Source organism: Mercenaria mercenaria, chromosome 15 (assembly GCF_021730395.1).
Source record: "Mercenaria mercenaria strain notata chromosome 15, MADL_Memer_1, whole genome shotgun sequence".
Lineage (NCBI taxonomy): Eukaryota > Metazoa > Mollusca > Bivalvia > Venerida > Veneridae > Mercenaria > Mercenaria mercenaria.
Genome location: NC_069375.1, coordinates 52,337,501 through 52,358,954, shown reverse-complemented (window position 1 = coordinate 52,358,954; position 21,454 = coordinate 52,337,501). Strand labels below are relative to the sequence as shown.

The window sequence follows — 21,454 nt, the reverse complement described above, 5'->3', positions numbered from 1 at the left end:
CATGCGGCCTGTTTGTTAATAGTAAAATCCATTGGCTCTTGTGTCCAAGTATAAGGAAAAGGCGAAAACAAAATAAATGTTTTCAAATTTATTTCAGTAATGAAATAGCAGTATATCGTTCTGTTCAATGAAAGGAAATGTATATGTTTGCTATAGTCGAACAATTAGTACTAACTGAAAGGCACTTACAAATATTCCAGTAATAACAAGGATAAATAGTTATGAGCGTTTTCTAGAGCAATAGTGTAAATGCCACGAAAGTAAAGTCTGAACTGTATTTAAATAAAGTAATTATGAAAAAATAAGTACTTTTTGGTGTCATGAAGGTTCATCAACAGGTAAATTATCTATAGGACAATTCCTTGAAGAATTTTCCAACCACATCTCGATACATTTAGCATGAAAGACATGATTACAGGGCAGAAACTTTCTATTCTGTCCAATTTCATAAGCATCCATACAAACTGGGCAAATATCACCGCTGCAACTGTCATCAACAATGTCAGATTTGAAGTTGTCAAGCAAAGACTTATCAACAGTTTTTGGTGCGACAGATTCATCAAGTCTTAAAAGGAGCTCGTAATCTTCGGGTGTTAAATCCCGATGCTGCAAATTTATTAAAACGTTAACAAGGCTTGAATCAAAATGTGAAGCTGCATTAGTGTTTTGAAGTGCAAAGCGTAGATTCTGAACTGGTGCTGGTCGGTGATTACTAGGAATAGGTGCATATGGTTTTAATCTTGATTTGGTTTCATCTGAACTTTTATTAGATTTAAAGTCAATCGTTCTGTAATTTGACCGAGAAGGCAAAAAGTGTGTCAGCCGTTGAACCTCAAGGTTGATAAGTTTGAACAAGCGGTGATGAATAAAAAGCTTTTCGCGCCCCTTGTTATTCTTAACACTGGTACAGTACTTATCCTTCACTTGCTTTCCAGCTTTTCTAACTTTTCTATCTCTGTCTTTCCTCGCAAGTTTGTCATTTTTCTTACAGTTTCCCTCAAACAGTTCGGTTTCCGTTGTGTCAAACTCCCTGTACTTTTCAACAACAGAATCATATTCTTCAAGTTCATTTTCTATTTGGTCAATTATTCTGGCCTCCTCCTCAGGGTCTATACGCTCGGGCCGAGTTGGCCTTGGGAAAAGAGATATGTTGAATCCAAGGTCTGTCAAAGGAACTGACTTCCATTTTTTCTTCTTTCCCTTTTCCTTATTGTCGGCTACTTCAGTTGCCATCGTGGATTCTTTGCACTTTTCTGCTTTTTCTTGAATGTCCGTCTTTGGTTCCTGTAATTCTAAAATAAGAGACACGTTGTCAATAGAAGTTGTTTTGTGTGCTAAGCTATGTAAATTCTCTACTACTGAGTACAGGCCGGGTTTGAGTAGGATCTTTGAAATTCTATTTTTGACAGACCCTGCTGATGTTTTTATCAATATAAGCATCTTGAAAAAGGCCAAGAAGTCATAACAGTATATGTGTCGTGACAAATATGACTGGTCTTCACAAATGTTAAGATATATATGTTGATCTGTGGTTCAGGACCATGTCAACGGTCAAAGTAATTAATAAAATTAATAGTTTTAGTTACAATAAAATCTTTTCTTTCTTTTATAATTTTAAGCCGAAATGGATAATAATAGATAAAAAGATATATACCTGTTTTAACATCTTCCTTCGCCTGTATTTTTCTTTCTTTCAGTGAATTTATTTTTTCTTTCACTTTCTCCTTTTTCGTTGCCAACGCATATAATAAACATCCGCGATCTGTCATGCCCATTTTCTGAGACAACGGGGGATATTCTACTGCACAACACATGGCTTAATTATCTAGAAACTTCCTTCGACCTTTTTCAGACGCCGCCAAAGGGCGGAATAAAGAAAAATTGCACAACTCTGACTTAAATTTGCTGAACCTGTCAGTTTGGATATTGCACCACTGTTGGTAAACATAATGTAATATACTATTTTTAGCAATTTACTATTTTCGGTTAGTACTTTATAAATAAATCGGTTGTTGATTGGTTGATAATTCACGTAATTTCTCACGAGATTGACATATATTTAGACAGGGGAATTTCCAAACAATACATGTGCGGGAACAGAATACTTTGCAGACAAGTACTGCAGACACTATACACAAAGAAGGATTTTGCAGACAACATAGGTACATAGGTACTATGTGTGTACATGAAAAGCGATGGTTGCAGTGTAAAAATGCTCATGATAAAACAATTTTAAAGGCATGTTATGTAAAAAAAAAGGAAAGAGTTTGATAAATTGGTACAAAAGGCTAAGAGGTTTTACTGGTTTAAGGTACAAAATGATATTTTAAATGAAGCTAATAGTAATGGTTCTGAATTTTGGAAGAGAATAGGTAAAATAAGTATTTCTTCAAAAACATCTATTCCTTTTGATGTTATTACAGATGATAATGTTATCTCAACAGATGTAAATGTTGTTCTTGATAAATGGAAAACTAGTTTTAGTAACTTGTACATCTGCCTTATATATTATTCAATTCTTAATTGTTTTAGTACTGGATATGTTCCATCAGACTGGGGTAGGCGGGTATCATCAACCCAATACCTAAGTCTAATACTGCAGACCCAAGAGACCCTATGAATTATAGTGGGATATGCTTAGCACCTTGTATGTATAAATTGTACTGTGCAGTGTTAAACAATAGGTTGTCTAGACAAGCTTACTGTCGCTGAGTGACTGCTTTTTAATTTCTGACTTTTGCAGCCACCGCAGTTTGATACAGTTTGTTACAGTTTGACCGTCACAATATAAAAACAAACTGTATACGTCGGATTAGTTCGACTATAGGTTGTCAAAATGGGTTGAGGATAACAATATCCTGGCTGATGAACAGAACGGGTTCCGGAAAAATAGGAGCACTGTTGATCACCTTTCGTCATTAACCAACTTAGTTGATAGTCGTATTAAGAAAAAATTGTCAACCTTCTGCGCTTTCATAGATTTTCGAAAAGCATATAATGACTTGATTGATAGAAATCAGTTATGGGAAAAATTGTATAACTATGGAGTGAAAGGAAAAATGTTAAATGCTTTGAGATCTTTGTATAGCTCAGTTAAGTCTTGTATTAGACTAAATGGGGTCAATAGTGATTGGTTCAATGTGAAGACAGGTTTACGTCAGGGATGTAGTTTAGCCCCAATTTTGTTTAATCTGTTCATAAATGACCTAGTAAATAATGTTAAACTACTGAATGTTGGTATAGACATGGGTGAAGACGAAAAGCTATGTATACTTTTGTATGCCGACGACATTGTTCTAGTAGCGGAGAGTGAGACAGATTTGCAGTTGTTGCTTGATGTCCTTAGTGTCTGGTCCGAGACAAATAATATGTCTGTCAATGCAACAAAAAGCCAAGTTATCCATTTCAGGACAAAGAGTGAACCTCGAAGTAATATTGCTTTTTGCTGTGGCCCACATACACTAGCTGTTGTTGATAAATATGTTTATTTAGGCCTTACTCTAACTGAACATTTGGACTATAGAATAACTGCAAAATTTGTTGCACAGTCTGCTGGTAGAGCTCTAGGCTTGCTTATTGCTAGATATAATAAATTAGGCGGTATGCCTTTCGATGTATTTTCTAAGTTATATGATAGTCTTGTATGGCCGGTTATTGCTTACGGTGCCTCTATTTGGGGGGAAAGGTCATATTCCTGTGTTGATGCTATTCAGCATGGGGCTATGAGGTTTTTCCTCGGTGTAGGGCGATATACGCCGACCAGTGCAGTAGCAGGCGATATGGGCTGGACACCGCCACTCGCTAGACAGTGGATTAGCATTGATAATTTCATTGTTCGTATGAGTAAAATGGATAATAACAGGTTGAATAAAAGAATTTTTGTATATCTAGACAAGATTGGTAACTACAGATGTAGGAATTGGAATTTTAGAGTTAAAACATTGTTACGTAAGATGAATTGTTCAGAATTTATTGTAAATAATGAGACAACTATTAATAAAAGAGAACTCAATACCAAAGTTACAGACTACATAATGAATGATTTTAAAAATAATTGGTTACAAAATGTCAATAGCATTAATGGAAGAGGAGGTAATAAGTTAAGAAAGTATAAGTTAATTAAACAGGATTATGGTGTAGAAACTTATTGTAAACTCATTATGTCTAGATCTCACAGGGCTGCCTTTGCAAAATTTAGAGCCGGTGTTGCCCCGTTGAGAATTGAAACTGGGCGGTATGAAAACTTGCCTGTTGCTGCTCGAACTTGTCCGTTTTGTGTGTCTTTAGTTGAAGATGAAATACATACTCTGTTCTTTTGTCCAATGTATAATGATCTACGTAATTTACTATTTGAAAAAGCTGTACATCTAAATGTAGATTTTGGAAATATGACAGAGGAAGAAAAATTCATTATTCTGTTTACAGATGTCAGATGATATTATAAGAGATTGTGCAAAAACCTGCTTTTTAATTTTACAACGGCGTCAGACATTTTTGTGCAAGTAATGTGGGAGAATGTTGTGGGAGAATCAAGATTGTTTGTTGTCTTCTTATGAATGCTTCGGGGCAGAATGAGTCGGAATCTTGGTTCCTCCATGATATTGTCCTCACATGTAGTACATATTTCATAATGAACATGTGTACATAACAGTAAGCTTTTAGACAGTACAATATATCTTAGTTTATATAGAAGTGGTTTTAATAGAAGAATTGTTTTAACGATGAATAAATGTATAATGTATAGTCTCTAATAGTTCTATATAGAACAGTTATGTACTATTATATGTATGTTTGTAAATGTATATTGTTATTGTATGTATGTGATAGAGACTCTAATAAACTAATAAACTAGGTAAAGAAGGATATTGGATTTTGCAGACACTATATGTAAAGAACAAAAGGTGTGAATGTCTATATGGATGGTTGAGTGAAGTGATAATGTTTTTATTATGTCACTGATTTTGTACTATATTTTAAGACCCAAGATTTAAATGAGACTTATGGTTTATAAAATATTCAAAATATTATTTACAATTAATAATAATAATAATGATAATAGATGGTAATAATGGTAGAAATTTAATATTAATAATATAATCATTATTTGTTCTTATTATTAATGGTTTTTATTATTAATTGTATTATTTGAAATAACATTTCGAATATAATCTATAACCATAATTCTCATTTAAATCTTATTATTAATAACAGATAAATATTAAATGGTATAAGGTCATATAAGGGAGTTACTAACACTTTGACATATTCAAATAACACAAGAAAAGTGAATGGTTTCTTTTACTCTGATATCATCTTTTTAAAACATTTATTCTTTATTCGGCATCTTATCTTTATTCTTACCTGTCTGCAAAATTCAACTGATTATCATTACATTATTAGCTCACCTGTCACAAAGTGACAAGGTGAGCTTTTGTGATCGCACGGTGTCCGTCGTCCGTCCGTGCGTGCGTGCGTCCGTAAACTTTTGCTTGTGACCACTCTAGAGGTCACATTTTTCATGGGATCTTTATGAAAGTTGGTCAGAATGTTCATCTTGATGATATCTAGGTCAAGTTCGAAACTGGGTCAAGTGCCATCAAAAACTAGGTCAGTAGGTCTAAAAATAGAAAAACCTTGTGACCTCTCTAGAGGCCATATATTTCACAAGATCTTCATGAAAATTGGTCAGAATGTTCACCTTGATGATATCTAGGTCAAGTTCTAAACTGGGTCACATGCCATCAAAAACTAGGTCAGTAGGTCTAAAAATAGAAAAACCTTGTGACCTCTCTAGAGGCCATATATTTCACAAGATCTTCATGAAAATTGGTCAGAACGTTCACCTTGATGATATCTAGATCAAGTTCGAAACTGGGTCACGTGCCATCAAAAACTAGGTCAGTAGGTCAAATAATAGAAAAACCTTGTGACCTCTCTAAAGGCCATATTTTTCATGGGATCTGTATGAAAGTTTGTCTGAGTGTTCATCTTGATGATATCTAGGTCAAGTTCGAAACTGGGTCAGGTGCGGTCAAAAACTAGGTCAGTAGGTCTAAAAATAGAAAAACCTTGTGACTTCTCTAGAGGCCATATATTTCATGAGATCTTCATGAAAATTGGTCAGAATGTTCATCTTGATAATATCTAGGTCAAGTTCGAAACTGGGTCACGTGCCATCAAAAACTAGGTCAGTAGGTCAAATAATAGAAAAACCTTGTGACCTCTCTAGAGGCCATATTTTTCATGGGATCTGTATGAAAGTTGGTCTGAGTATTCATCTTCATGATGTCTAGGTCAAGTTTGAAAGTGGGTCACGTGCCCTCAAAAACTAGGTCAGTAGGTCAAATAATAGAAAAACCTTGTGACCTCTCTAAAGGCCATATTTTTCATGGGATCTGTATGAAAATTGGTCTGAATGTTCATTTTGATGATATCTAGGTCAGATTCAAAACAGGGTCATGTGCGGTGAAAAACTAGGTCAGTAGGTCTAAAAATAGAAAAACCTTGTGACCTATCTAGAGGCCATACTTGTGAATGGATCTCCATAAAAATTGGTCAGAATGTTCACCTTGATGATATCTAGGTCAAGTTTGAAACTGGGTCACGTGCCTTAAAAAACTAGGTCAGTAGGTCAAATAATAAAAAACCTAATGACCTCTCTAGATGCCATACTTTTCATGGGATCTGTATGAAAGTTGGTCTGATAGTTCTTCTTGATGATATCTAGGTCAAGTTTGAAACTGGGTCAACTGCGGTCAAAAACTAGGTCAGTAGGTCTAAAATTATTAAAATCTTTTGACCTCTCTAGAGGCCATATTTTTCAATGGATCTTCATGAAAATTGATCTGAATGTTCACCTTGATGATATCTAGATCAGTTTCGAAACTGGGTAACGTGCGGTCAAAAACTAGGCCAGTAGGTATAAAAATAGAAAAACCTTGTGACCTCTCTAGAGGCCATATTTTTCATGAGATCTTCATGAAAATTAGTGAGAATGTTCACCTTGATGATATCTAGGTAAAGTTCAAAACAGGGTCACGTACCTTCGAAAACTAGGTCAATAGGTCAAATAATAGAAAAACCTTGTGACCTCTCTAGAGACCATATTTTTCAATGGATCTTCATGAAAATTGGTCAGAATTTTTATCTTGATAATACCTAGGTCAAGTTCAAAACTAGGTCACTATGTCAAATAATAGAAAAAACGACGTCATACTCAAAACTGGGTCATGTGGGAAGCGGTGAGCGATTCAGGACCATCATGGTCCTCTTGTTATGTCTATGCTTTATTTCTACTTGTCTGCAAAATTCAACATTATATATACATGTACATTATTATATCAGTCTATGCTCTATTTCTATTGTCTGCAAAATTCAACTGAAATCTGTCTGCAAAATGCAGTTACTGTTGATTGTACAGTATTCCATAACTTTAGTCTTAAGTCTTACTTGTCTGCAAAATTCAACCGCAGTCTGTTTGCAAGATACAGTTAATGTTGCGGTTTTATTATTATATCAATTTATTCTTTATTCAGTCTACTTGTCTGCAAAATTGAACTGATATATGATAGAAATGCATAGGTTTATTCTTACTTGTCTGCAAAATTCAACTGATTTATGATAAAAATGCATAGGTTTATTTTTACTTGTCTGCAAAATTCAACTGATTTATGATACATAGGTGTATTCTTTATTCTTACTTGTCTGCAAAATTCAACCGCAGTCTGTTTGCAAAATACAGTTAATGTTGCAGTTTTATTATTATATCAATTTATTCTTTATTTCTACTTGTCTGCAAAATTCAACTGATATTATGGTAGAGTTACATAGGTTTATTCATTCTTACTTGCCTGCAAAATTCAACTGATGTATGTATGATAGAAATGCATAGGTTTATTTTTACTTGTCTGCAAAATTCAACTGATTTATGATACATAGGTGTATTCTTTATTCTTACTTGTCTGCAAAATTCAACTGATATATGATAGAAATGATAGAAATGCATAGGTTTATTCTTTATTCTTACTTGCCTGCAAAATTCAACTGATTTATGATAGAAATTCATAGGTTTATTCTTTATTCTTACTTGCCTGCAAAATTCAACTGATATATGGTAGAAATACATAGGTTTATTCTTTATTCTTACTTAATGTCTGCAAAATTCAACTGATGTATGATAGAAATACATAGGTTTATTCTTTATCCTTACTTGTCTGCAATATTTAACTGCAGTATGTCTGCAAAATGCAGTTAATGTTGCTGTTTTATTACATATCAATTTAATCATTATTTCTACTTGTCCGCAAAATTAAACAGACATCTGTCTGCAAAATACAGTAACTGTTGTATTACTATATCACATCAGTTTTTGCATTATTTCTGCTTCTCTTTAAAATTAAAAGTCATTGATAAAATAAGACTCTCCATATATGCATATTGATCACTATCTGACCTTATCAGACAGGACTTGTTTATTCCTGGGGCAATAAAGTAATTAAAGGCCTAGATTCACTACTATATAAGTGTACCCCCCCAAATCCAATATACAACTCCCATCTTATCTGCTGCTTATCAGCGATTATGTAATAGCAACTGATTAGAGGGCAATTAGCACAGCAGGGACCCCAACTAGACCATGAAGATGTGTGCAGTGGAGTTGAAAGAAATTAAGTTTTCTTTAGTAAATGTGGAATGAAAAAAAAAGTATTATTTTGATATTATGTAGATGATAATAACTATTACTTTAATGTTATAATAATGATAAAAGATAATCATAATTATTATTATTATCATTAGTATATTATTATTATTATTATTATTATTATTATTATTATATTACATATAGGATGATAAAAGATACAGTAATAATATTGAAAATAATAATGATAATAAAACACAAGATAGTGAAAACTTCTTTGTTCTAACAAAAAATATTTTTCGATTTGAAAATTGATTTTCATGTATTCATGTAATCAACATTATTTGAATATAAAATTACTGTGTTCCATCTATACTTAATTTTCATTTTCAGTACTAGTATGTTGCCAAAAGGGACTTTTTTCATGCTTTGCTTTGTAACTTTGAAATTCACATTCTGTTTTCAATTTAGACAAATGTTACTTACCGGTACAGTATTCTGCAAGCGTTAGATGAGTGAAAGTCACATTTTTCAGAAATATCACAATTCTTCAGACAGAATTTGAAAAAATAAAAACTTGCATGTTTCTTTAAGTAAGTTTCTCATTATTTCATTATTGTGAAAATAAGTTTCTGATTATTTTATTATTGTGTTTGATCAACAAATATTTTTCTTTGCATAGAAATGCCAAAAAAACTAGTATAACTTTAAAGTTATCAATAATTCATTAATTTAAAATAAATTACATTGTTTCCCCTTCTCACTAATAGATACACTGTAAGGTAGACTGACTCTCCAATAAACAATGACCCTTGTTTATTGGAGCCATACTGTGATGGTCATTAGCCCCCAACTGTGCTGGTGAAGACAAAAATCCCTTGGCCCACTGCCAAAATCTAGGCCTTTAAATTTTGCACACAAGTAAGACTAAAGATTAAACCTATGTAATTCTGTCAATTCTGAAGATAAAAATGATACAATATAATAAAACCGCAACATTAACTGCATTTTGCAGACAGACTACAGTAACTGTTGGATTTTGCAGACAAGTAATAATAAAGGGAAAAAAATGGAATGCTGTACATAAATCAACAGTAACTACATTTTGCAGACAGATTTCAGTTGAATTTTGCAGACATGTAGAAATAAATAAAAGAAAGATGGAATATAATAAAACCACAGCATTTTGCAGACAAAAGTAAGAATAAAGAATAAACATTTGGAATACTGTACATATATCAACAGTAACTGCATTTTGCAGACAGATTTCAGTTATATTTTGCAGACAAGTAGAAATAAGCATAGACTGATATAATAATGTACAAGATGTATCAGTAGAATTTTGCAGACAGGTAAGAATAAAGAATAATTGTTTTAATAGATGATATCAAAGTAAAAGAAATCAGAAACATTCACTTTGCTTGTCTTTTTTGAATACATCAAAGTGTTAGTAACTCCCTTATTTGACCTTATACTGTTTTAATATTTATTTTTTAATAATAATAAGATTTAAATGAAAATTATGGCTATAGAATTTTCAAAATGTTATTTCAAATAATACAATTAATAATAAAAACCATTAATAATAAGAACAAATAATGATTATGATAATAATAATTATTACTGATATTAGATTTCTGTCATTATTACCATCTATTATAATTATTAATTGTAGATGATATTTTGAATATTTTATGAACCATAATTCTCATTTAAATCTTAGTCTTAAAATATAGTACAAAATCAGTGACATAATAAAAACATTATCAGTTCACTCAACAACCCCTTTATACATCTACACCTTTTGTTCTTTATATATAGTTCTGTCAATTCTGAAGATAAAAATGATACAATATATAACTGTAGCCAATTTCCTGACTTGGATTTTAAATGGCACTCTTGAATTCTTCGAAGTAGAATATTTTTGAGCATACCTCACAGTTTCTTAGATAAAACCACACAAATTTGGTACCATTTTGAAGAGTGAAACACACACTTTCATAGGAATAATATGATTATGAATTTTAGATTGACTTTGATGAAAAAAAGTGCCATCAAGCAGAGGCGGCCATTTAGCCAATAAAGGGTCACCCATATCAGAGATAATCAAAAGATTGTTTATTCTGCTTAAAAATACAAACCAATGGTTGATTTGATGTAATAATGGTTTGAACTGGCAAATTTAGATAAATGAATAAGGTTCTGTGCATCAATACTTTTGTTTTGTTTTAGATATAGTTGGTGCTAATTATGCTTAGAAATACAACTGTGAAAACTAGCGCTATATTCCTTTTACCTAGTATCTCCTGTTTGAAATGTAAACATACTGATTCTCATTATATTCTGCCTTGAAATGTTTATTTCCAATACCACAGTCATGTTTTGTCAGAAAAAAGACTGTTTTAAATGGATAGAAAATATGATAAACTAGGTGACCCTCTATTGGCAAAAGTGACCCCCTATTGGCGAATCGGACAGGTTTAAATATTTCATCATAACTTCAGACATAAAAAATAGATTCAAATAAATCAAACATTTAAATGAATGTGAGCAACAGTTTTAAGTGTTAGTAAGTTTAGATATCATGAAAGTCTAAACATTCTTCACCACATGCTAAAAGTGTTGATAGTGACCCACTATTGGCGAGTTGTCTGTACTACAAGATCCCATCCACGAATTTTGAGTGCTCATCATCAGTTAAATTGAGATAGATTGATTAACATTAATGGTTTATTTTAAGGTTTAACTCATTATAAATTATATATATTATAATAATTATATATATAGTATATAAAACATAATAAAATTTATTTTATATTTCACCAATCATTTTAAGAATCATTTGTTTTCCAATCATTCGGCAAGGAAGCCCATAGGAAAATTATATTATATTTAATATACTGAGCAAGACCGTGCATGCTACACTAGACTGATAATTTCAACATCATTCCTCTGTGAAAATCTCTAAAGTAGACTTGCTTTTGTCTCTATGAAATTGAATTTTTCAAGAAAAGGGAAAAATGTAGAAATATATTTATTATCAGTCTAGTGGCTAGTCTATGTTATAGATAGAGTTTATGAAGTGAATTCTTCATGAAAAAGAAATTGATAGGGAGGGAAACAGAGCATAGCGGAGTGACCGACCGAGGTTTCAAACCAGATGATACCCAGCAGAGCTCGAGCTCGGTAGAAACGCGAAATGTGGAATATAGTGATAAACCTGTGGAAATTATGAAAAATGAATGCGAAAAACCTGGATCATATGACAATTCTTTAACATTATTTGTTCCATCATGTGTAAAAACTATGGTTTTGTTGAAAGATGGGAATCGTTTTATTATGGATATTTGAAAGACGTTTAGATTATTTTCTATGTAATTGCATTCATATATTAATCAACGGTTGTATTAATATGGTTTGCATGGATTGAACTTTATCCATATTCATAACTTTTTCATGACATCACCGTACATAAGGGGTTCTAACTGACCATTCAGAGAGCTGCATTTTCAAGTACATGTACCTGCCAGTTTCCACTTGGGTATAACGAAGTATATTTACAATGAAAATATAGTGACTAAATTAGAAATAAATATCACACTATTTTAGAAATTAAATTTAAAATTTTCACTGCACAAGCCCCAGATGATGCTACAGACAACAAAACTTTGAAGTTTCATTGAAATATTATATGGATTTAATACCTTTATTTTAGTTTAAAGTTCTAGATTTTACACAGGGAGTCTATGATAAAGTCAGAATAAAATGTAATCAATACCCAAGTGAAATTAGTATCATTTCGCAATGTTTTGGACATGTTAATTAATTTAAAATTATGAATTGCATCTAATTAAGACTGGAACTGTTTAAAACAAAAAAAAATGCAATAAATTGTGTTTCTTGGAATTAAAAAATCAACATGTTTTTGAAAATTTATATTTTGTTTTCTCTTGTCTATCTTCCATTACAAAAACAAGATGTCTGATTTATTTGTAAATTGACCTTGATATTTTGTAATGTGACTTAATACATACCTTTTCAGAAAAAAATAAATATTAATGAAGGGGCGGTGATTGGTACGCATGCGCAATTAGTAGACGCTCTTCAGCATGTAGATCTGTTCTTCAAAGTTATAATGCTACAGTCACATTAGTCTTCAGGAATAAGAAGCCAAATTTTTTTGGTCCGAAAAGTAGGTTGCACACTATGCTTTAAACATGGTCATTGATGTTAGAAATCAACTTACTGGTGCTCTGAAGACATAACCCCCTTATTTGTACTCATTTTTTGGCACAAAAATAATTTCCGAAAAGTCTCACTTAAAAAAAAATAATAAAAAAAAAAATTCCGTCCTACCTACCCTCATTTTTTTGAGCATGTTACCGGAAACAATTTTTTTAAAAGCCTTACAAGATCTCCACAACAAAGTACAATTTTAGCATGCACCTACCCGCATTATGTTAAATCACTTACGCATGATTTATTGAATTAAAAGCATAATATGAAAAGTACAATAATGGCATGAAGGTAACTGACTATTATTAATTATGCAAGAATATGTGTTTTTTGCATTCTTTTGATTTATTTGCAATTGATGAATTATTCATTTAATTTTACTAATAATGGTTGTTTTAATATCCAATTAAAATCTATTGATTTGATATCTTAAACAATGAACATGATGCTATAATAACAGGTAGTATTTTTAACTAAGATTTATCTTACGCCAAAAATAGAAACGTTACCGAAACACCTGTTGTGCGGGTAAGAATACTAATCAGCACGACCGTCATGCAAATAAGAAAAATAATCGTCACGACTGCCGTGCTGATAGATACTTCTTAACACAACTCACTTGTCTATAATATGAAATAAATTAGGCGCTGCCTCAACCGGGAAGCGATCCGACTTCAATTCATCCTATAACAGTTGAAAAGAGCATGGAAGGACACGTTCTTTAATTCGATAGTAAATATCTCATTCGCTATAGCGCATATATATATGTTACCATAGAGGGATCGATCCTGATTTTCGTCGCTATTTCCTATCAATTTAAAGGTAAATTTTGGATTAAAAACAACACTGCCATTATTGTATTGTATTACATGTAATTTCCGCCTCTTGGATATATATGCGCACCCTCCGGAGAGGTATATTTATTTAATATATGAACTGTGCTCACTAGGTGCATGCTTTTATTTAGAAGTGCACACTATGTGTATATTGGCCTTACTCATTTGGCTAATCGGGATGACTTATTTTATGATCTGATATTTTATAGTTGTCATCCCTAACGAAGACAGCGGCAGTCAAAAGTTATCACGCTGTCCTGAAACGTCCTATTATTTGGACTAGTCGTGTATATATACCATATTTCCATATGTGTACTGTTGTGCAAGACGTTGCGGTTCGAACATGTAATGTGGATGCTTATTTGGCACAAGGAAATAGCGTATTCTTTCAAAAAATCTGAAATCAGACGCTCTGTGCACGTGCCGGAAGTACACAGTTTTTAATTCGATAATATACATATCTCATTCAGTATATTGCATGTTACGGTAGAGGTATCGATCCCAATTTTCGTGGCTTTTTGCGAGGAAAATCGATAGATCGATTCCCTATTATTTGGACTACCCCTCACCTGTCACATAGTGACAAGGTGAGCTTTTGTGATCACCCTTCATCCGTCGTCCGTCGTCTATCTGTGCGTGCGTCAACAATTTCTTGTCTGCACGATAGTGGTTTCATTTATGATTTTATTTTAACCAAACTTGCAACAACTTGTATTACCATAAGATCTGGTTTCCTTTCTTGAATGGCCAGATCCCATTATGGATTCCAGAGTTATGGCCCCTGAAAGGGCCAAAATTAGCTATTTTGACCTTGTCTGCACAATAGCAGCTCTATTTATGATTTGATTTTTACCAAACTTGCACACAACTTGTATCACCATAAGATCTTGGTTCCTTTCTTGAACTGGTCAGATTCCTTTATGGGTTCATGAGTGATGGCCCCTGAAAGGACCAGAATTAGCTATTTTGACCTTGTCTGCACAATAGCAGCTTCATTTATGATTTGAATTTAATCAAACTTGCACAAAACTTGTGTCACCATAAGATCTCAGTTCCTTTCTTGAACCGGCCTGATCCCTTAATGGGTTCCAGAGTTATGGCCCCTTAAAGGTCCAAAATTTGCTGTTTTGGCTATTGCAGCCATATAGAGTATTCATTTATGGTTTGATTTAATACAAACTTGCAAAATATCTTCAAAAATAGTAAATCTTGAATTCCATGATGAATCTGTCAGATCCAATCATATGTTCTGGAGTTATTTTATATCTGATTACCTCCCCTGATTTTTATCAAAATGGATTGTATCAGTAAGTACTTATAGGACTCATTTGAAATTTCATTATTGTCATTAGTTCAACTCAGACAATCAGGGTAGATAACTGTGGGCTGATTTTATGTCAAATTACCTCCCTTTATTTCAAATTAAAATGGGTATATCTCCGTAACTAATGAAGATACTGATCTGAAATTTCATTTATGCCATCAGATGGTCTTGGACAATCAGTGAAGATATATATTGACTGAATTTATGACAAATTACCACCCTATATTTTTTATGTAAATGGATATACCTAGCAGCTTATAATGAGATTGGTTTGAAACGTTATTTTTTGTCTTCCATGGTAAGAAATTTCTACTTTTACTTACTTTTCTAATATATTGTTGTAAAAGCTTGTACTCTGTATCTTCTACATGCATATACAAATACGTGATTATCTCCCCTGATTTTAATAAAAATGGATTTATCTCAGTATTTATATGACTCATTTGAAATTTCATTATTGTCATTAGTTGGACTGAGACAATCAGGGTAGATAACTATGGACTGATTTTATGTCAGATTACCTCCCTTTGTTTCAAATTGAAATGTGTGTTTCTCAGTAACCAATGAAGATACTGATTTGAAATGTCATTTATGCCATCAGATGGACTCAGACAATCAGGGTAGATAACTTTTGACTGAATTTATGACAAATTACCTCCCTTTATTTTATTTAAATGACTATACTTCAGATTGGTTTTAAATATTATTTAAGTCTTCCAGGATAAGGAAGTCATGCTAGTACAAAAATGCAGCATTTGAGCCTAGGTGTAACTTGGTATGGAGATTGGCCCTGACTAGTACGTGACCCATAGGTCAAAAGGGACTGTTACAAGAAATTTTTTATCTTGATGATTTTTAATGTGTATGCCTATGTGATGTATGTCAAAACTTGATCTTATCATTAAGAGCAATGATACTCAGGTGAGCAATATAGGGCCATCATGGCCCTCTTGTTTAGCTCACCTGAACCAAAGGTTCTGGATGAGCCAGTGTGAATGGTGCTGTTGTCCAGCATTAGATTTTAACCTTAAACAATTTCTCCACATGAACTACATGGTGGATCGTCATAAGAACATAATGGTCAGATTATGGTCTTGCATGAACCTTTATCAGTTTTGTACAAACTGTTACGCTTAGCCACTAACATCACACAGACACAATTATATGTCGTATGGCAACTTTCCAGCTTTTTATGACCTGAAATCGGTTGCTGGTTGGAAACCTTACTTGGAGTATAGAATTCTTCATGTAAAGAAGCAGTCCAGATGGCATTTTGAAGGTTAATGGTTTTACCTCAGTGCCTGTCCATGTCCGAAATATTGCCAGGAGGGGCATAAGTGGTCTTCCATCCATCGAAAGCTGGTAAGGTCTCCTTATGATCTAAATTTTGTCAGTGTGATTCTACCCCCAACAAAAAAAATGAAGTGCTTTTTCTTCACATTTCAGATATTTGTCAGTCAATGAAGGGAACTAAAAGCTGGAGATAAAACAAAATCAAGTTATGTCTGCTGTCCAGTTAAAGGATCACCCAGTGGTTGGTAGCTTTATTGTTTTATCTTTCTCAGCTATAAAACTGCTAGACATTGCAAAACAGAGCTTGGAGATCACCCAGTGGTTGGTAGCTTTATTGTTTTATCTTTCTCAGTTATAAAACTGCTAGACATTGCAAAACAGAGTTTGGAGATCACCCAGTGTTTGGTAGCTTTATTGTTTTATCTTTCTCAGACATAAAACTGCTAGACATTGCAAAACAGAGTTTGGAGATCACCCAGTGGTTGGTAGCTTTATTGTTTTATCTTTCTCAGTTATAAAACTGCTAGACATTGCAAAACAGAGTTTGGAGATCACCCAGTGGTTGGTAGCTTTATTGTTTTATCTTTCTCAGTTATAAAACTGCTAGACATTGCAAAACAGAGTTTGGAGATCACCCAGTGGTTGGTAGCTTTATTGTTTTATCTTTCTCAGATATAAAACTGCTAGACATTGCAAAACAGAGTTTGGAGATCAGCCTCAAAATTAACTTTGCAGTTGGTCCATTTCTTGAATGAGCTCGGAATCAAAAATCAAAGCTTGTGTTTTGAGACAGATTTCAAAACTCAGTTTTAACCTCTGGCATAGGACTGCTGTATATTTATGTAAGTTAATTAAAGTGAAAATGATCTTCATTGGATACTGTCAGTTTTATTTTGCTCTAGTCCTTAACAGATATGAGGGTTAGATTGAGATACTTGAAGTCATGTGATAAGGCATTTGATAATCATTTTAGAAGTGTATGTAGTTTAAAATGTTTCTTCTTCATTGGGCATTAACTGCATTAATCCCATCAAAGTTGGTGATTATGGACTTATGTCATTACCTGAGTGGGATTCAGACGGTTGTTTCAGGGCTAGGAGTTAGTTCTATAGGTATCATTTAGCAAATGCATTCATTGTATTTCATTTTTTGAATTGGACAGTATCTAAAAGTATCTGAATGAATTAAATAAGGTATGCAATTTCTTCCTTTCAGTGGAAAGATATACAGGAGTATAACACTCCAGACAAGATACAGGCTCAGATTGCTTTTATGGTGTATATGGAGCTTTGTGAAGGTACTAGTATAATTAAGTTATGACATTCTCTCAAGAACAACTTATCTATATATAACATATTTTATCACTTACTTACATGTTAAGTTCCACTGCTAACACTAACTGGACCCTGTCCTGTTAGCTCAGTAGGTTTGATGTAAGATTATGAATTAAGAGGTCATTTGCTTGATCCCCAGGAAGGCATATTTTCTCAATATCAGTTATTCTCCACTCTGATTCATGCCAGGAAGTTGTTGTTTGGTTGTGGAGAACAAGTCAGTATCAATACAGAATCCAGGGATACTGGTTAGGTAGATTGACTATAATTACATAACTGTAATATTGTTGAAAAATGGCATTAAAGCAAACAATTAAACAAATGAACAAATGGGAAACAAGTATGAAAATTTTGGAGTTAAGTCGGCTCATGGAACTTCAAGTTCCACACATGAAAATAAAGGAAATATTGATAAGACCTGGTTCTTTATATAAACAGAAACAGGCCAGTATTTGTTTGATAGAATTTGCATCATTTTTAAAGAGAAGTTTGATAGAATTTGAATCAGTTTTAAAGAGAATTTCTATAGTTTTTTTCCTTCATAGATTTTTTTCAAATTCACATATATGTAATTAATTATATCTGCTAGAAGTTAAAAAAAGTTTTTAAAAAATCTTAATTCTTTCTATAAATTGAATACTTAACGATCTGAAAGGAGATATTAGCTTATCAATACAAAGTTAATTGTCTTACATTATATGAACTATACTGTCTTTGTACTAAAATGTGCCACAAATGGCAAGTTGCATGATACATGTCAGGCATGATACATGTCAACACAACATAAGCCACTTATTGAAAAATGTTATTTTATTCAAGATTCCTCATATTTAAGATTGTTTCAACAAATGTTGACTTCACTTCAATTTTCCATAGATAGTGTCGGCTGCGTAGAAAGATGCGCATAAAAAACTATAGGAATTCCCTTTAAAAGGATTGTGTGTTCTGTATAATATGGAGAAATTTAAGTTTTGGAAAATTGATCATTCAGTGCTTTTTATGTCTGTTTTTTTTTTCTTGATTACAAAAATACAAAATCTTGTTGACTTTGTATGTTTTGTGATTGTAGATAAAGGTTGGTGGAATATGAAGACACATTTGTGCCAGGAGCTATCTGTAGTATTTCTATCTGGTCATGCTAGCAGGAATAAACCAAGGGAGATAATCATACCTATGTCAGCTGACACAGTGCTTAATCCTGCCCAGATACAGACATATATACTGACAGTGAAGATACCAGATCATCATACAAACAGGTTAGTTCATTTGTATCTTTATTCATGTATAGTGGACATTGGTTGTCTATGCAGGCAACTGCTCACCAGCATATAGACAGGTTAGTTCATTTGTATCGTTATTCATGTAGTGGACATTGGTTGTCAATGCAGGCAACTGCTCACCAGCTTATAGACAGGTTAGTTCATTTGTATCTTTATTCATGTATAGTGGACATTGGTTGTCTATGCAGGCAACTGCTCACCAGCATATAGACAGGTTAGTTCATTTGTATCTTTATTCATGTATAGTGGACATTGGTTGTCTATGCAGGCAACTGCTCACCAGCATATAGACCAGTTAGTTCATTTGTATCTTTATTCATATATAGTGGACATTGGTTGTCTATGCAGGCAACTGCTCACCGGCATGCAGACTGGTTAGTTCATTTGTATCTTTATTCATGTATAGTGGACATTGGTTGTTTATTCAGGCAACTGCTCACCAGCATGCAGACAGGTTAGTTCATTTGTATCTTTATTCATGTATAGTGGACATTGGTTGTCTCTGCAGGCAAATACCATATAGACAGGCAAGTTAGTTCATTTGTATCTTTATTCATGTATAGTGGACATTGGTTGTCTATGCAGGCAACTGCTCACCAGCATATAGACGGGTTAGTTCATTTGTATTTTTATTCATGTATAGTGGACATTGGTTGTCTATGCAGGCAACTGCTCACCAGCATGCAGACAGGTTAGTTCATTTGTATCTTTATTCATGTATAGTGGACATTGGCTGTCTATGCAGGCAACTGCTCAACAGCATATAGATGTGTTAGTTCATTTGTATTTTTATTCATGTATAGTGGACATTGGTTGTCTATGCAGGCAACTGCTCACCAGCATATAGACAGGTTAGTTTATATGTATCTTTATTCATGTATAGTGGACATTGGTTGTCTATGCAGGCAACTGCTCACCAGCATATAGACAGGTTAGTTCATTTGTATCTTTATTCATGTATAGTGGACATTGGTTGTCTATGCAGGCAACTGCTCACCGGCATGCAGACTGGTTAGTTCATTTGTATCTTTATGTACAGGGGACAAATTGAAGGCCTATACTTTCAACCCCTCCAGAATATTAGCTGTACTTTGAAGGTAGTGCAGGAGACAGAAAATTTCTAAGTCTGTGAGCTTCCCATGTTACAAAACTTATTTAGTCACCATATGACCTGTAATTGTGTTAATGCAGCACTAAAACCAAAAGCACAACGCTTATCATTTGATACATGTAATGATTTTAAATATTAAAAAAGAACCATAAATGAAATTGCCCCAAGTCTCCCAATGCAGCTTAATTCCAATTGATGCTATCTGCATGTTGTTTAGGGCAAACATTTGTACCAGGTTAGGAGCAGACATGAAATGATGCCTTTTTGTACCCCCCGACAACAAAGTTGTAAGGGGGGGTATACTAGTTTCAGGTTGTCTGTCTGTCCGTCTGTCTGTCTGTCCGTCTGTCTGTCCGTAGACACAATCTTGTGCGCACCATTTCTCCTCATCCCCTTGACACAATTTAATGAAACTTCACACAAGTGATCAGTAACAACAGTAGTTGTGCATGGGGCATGTTAAGTTCTTTCAGAAAAAAAATTGCAGAGTTATGGACTTTGTTTTTTGTTACTATACTTATACTAGACACAATCTTGTGCGCACCATCTCTCCTCATCCACTTGACACAATTTAATGAAACTTCACACAAGTGATCAGTAACAACAGTAGTTGTGCATGGGGCATGTTAGGTTCTTTCAGAAAAAAAATTTGCAGAGTTATGGCACTTTGTTTTTTGTTACTATACTATATACATAGACACAATCTTGTGCGCACCATCTCTCCTCATCCACTTGACACAATTTAATGAAACTTCACACAAGTGATCAGTAACAACAGTAGTTGTGCATGGGGCATGTTAGGTTCTTTCAGAAAAAAAATTTGCAGAGTTATGGCACTTTGTTTTTTGTTACTATACTATATACATAGACACAATCTTGTGCGCACCATCTCTCCTCATCCACTTGACACAATTTAATGAAACTTCACACAAGTGATCAGTAACAACAGTAGGTGTACATGGGGCATGTTAAGTTCTTTCAGAAAAAATGGATAATCATGTAAGGTTTCATTACTTTGTGTGCTAAATGAGCAATAACTGGGCAGAAAGAAAATTTAGCATTTTAAAGTCCAAGTTTGAGACCTTAAATGTTGTTAGTTTACACATAATTTATTTTAGGTTGATTGTGAAGTAAGTCCTACAACTTATATTAATCACTCTTGACACCTCATTCCTGATGGAATCCATTGCCACTAGGGTATGAGAGAAGAGGCCAGTTTCCCTTTTAATGCTGAGCGCCAAGCAAGGGAGCTACTGGTACTATTTTTCATGTCTTTGGTAGGACGCGACCGGTGATCGAACCCATGACCTCCCGCACTGGAAGTGGATGCTCTACCACTAGGCTATCGAGGCGGTTTAAATGTTGTTGAATACAGGCCCATTAGTTCATTACAGCCTGCCCA

General features: G+C 33.5%; 2 protein-coding genes across 4 annotated transcripts in view; one reads left to right on the top strand and one right to left on the bottom strand.

Annotated features, from left to right (window-relative positions):
- Positions 1-75: 75 nt before the first annotated feature.
- On the bottom strand, positions 76-1,939 carry LOC123554566 (uncharacterized). The gene is made up of 2 exons (XM_045344802.2): positions 1,655-1,939; positions 76-1,292 (listed from the first exon to the last, which is right to left on the bottom strand). Exons 1-2 carry the CDS (start codon positions 1,812-1,814, stop codon positions 319-321), a joined length of 1,134 nt encoding a protein of 377 aa, XP_045200737.1. The 5' UTR covers positions 1,815-1,939; the 3' UTR covers positions 76-318.
- A 118-nt stretch (positions 1,940-2,057) lies between these two features.
- LOC123554575 (tRNA-splicing endonuclease subunit Sen15-like) overlaps positions 2,058-21,454 on the top strand; it is a 30,010-nt gene continuing 10,613 nt past the window's right edge. For 2 of the 3 annotated variants that reach the window (XM_045344832.2, XM_045344815.2), the window contains exons 1-4: positions 2,058-2,162; positions 16,481-16,568; positions 17,543-17,624; positions 18,731-18,917. In XM_045344832.2, coding sequence (XP_045200767.2) covers positions 16,536-16,568; positions 17,543-17,624; positions 18,731-18,917 — 302 coding nt within the window. In that variant the 5' untranslated portion in view covers positions 2,058-2,162; positions 16,481-16,535. Of the gene's footprint in view, positions 2,171-16,480; positions 16,569-17,542; positions 17,625-18,730; positions 18,918-21,454 lie in introns of all 3 variants that reach the window. The other variant, XM_045344824.2, reaches the window with a different exon arrangement.

What these genes read in the sequence shown, in the direction of transcription:
- LOC123554566 (XM_045344802.2), bottom strand. Translation starts at nt 1,814, where the DNA reads ATGTGTTGTGCAGTAGAATATCCCCCGTTGTCTCAGAAAATGGGCATG. An exon ending in GAAGGAAGATGTTAAAACAG is followed by an intron (nt 1,293 to 1,654) that starts GTATATATCTTT and finishes CTCTTATTTTAG; the next exon opens with AATTACAGGAACCAAAGACG.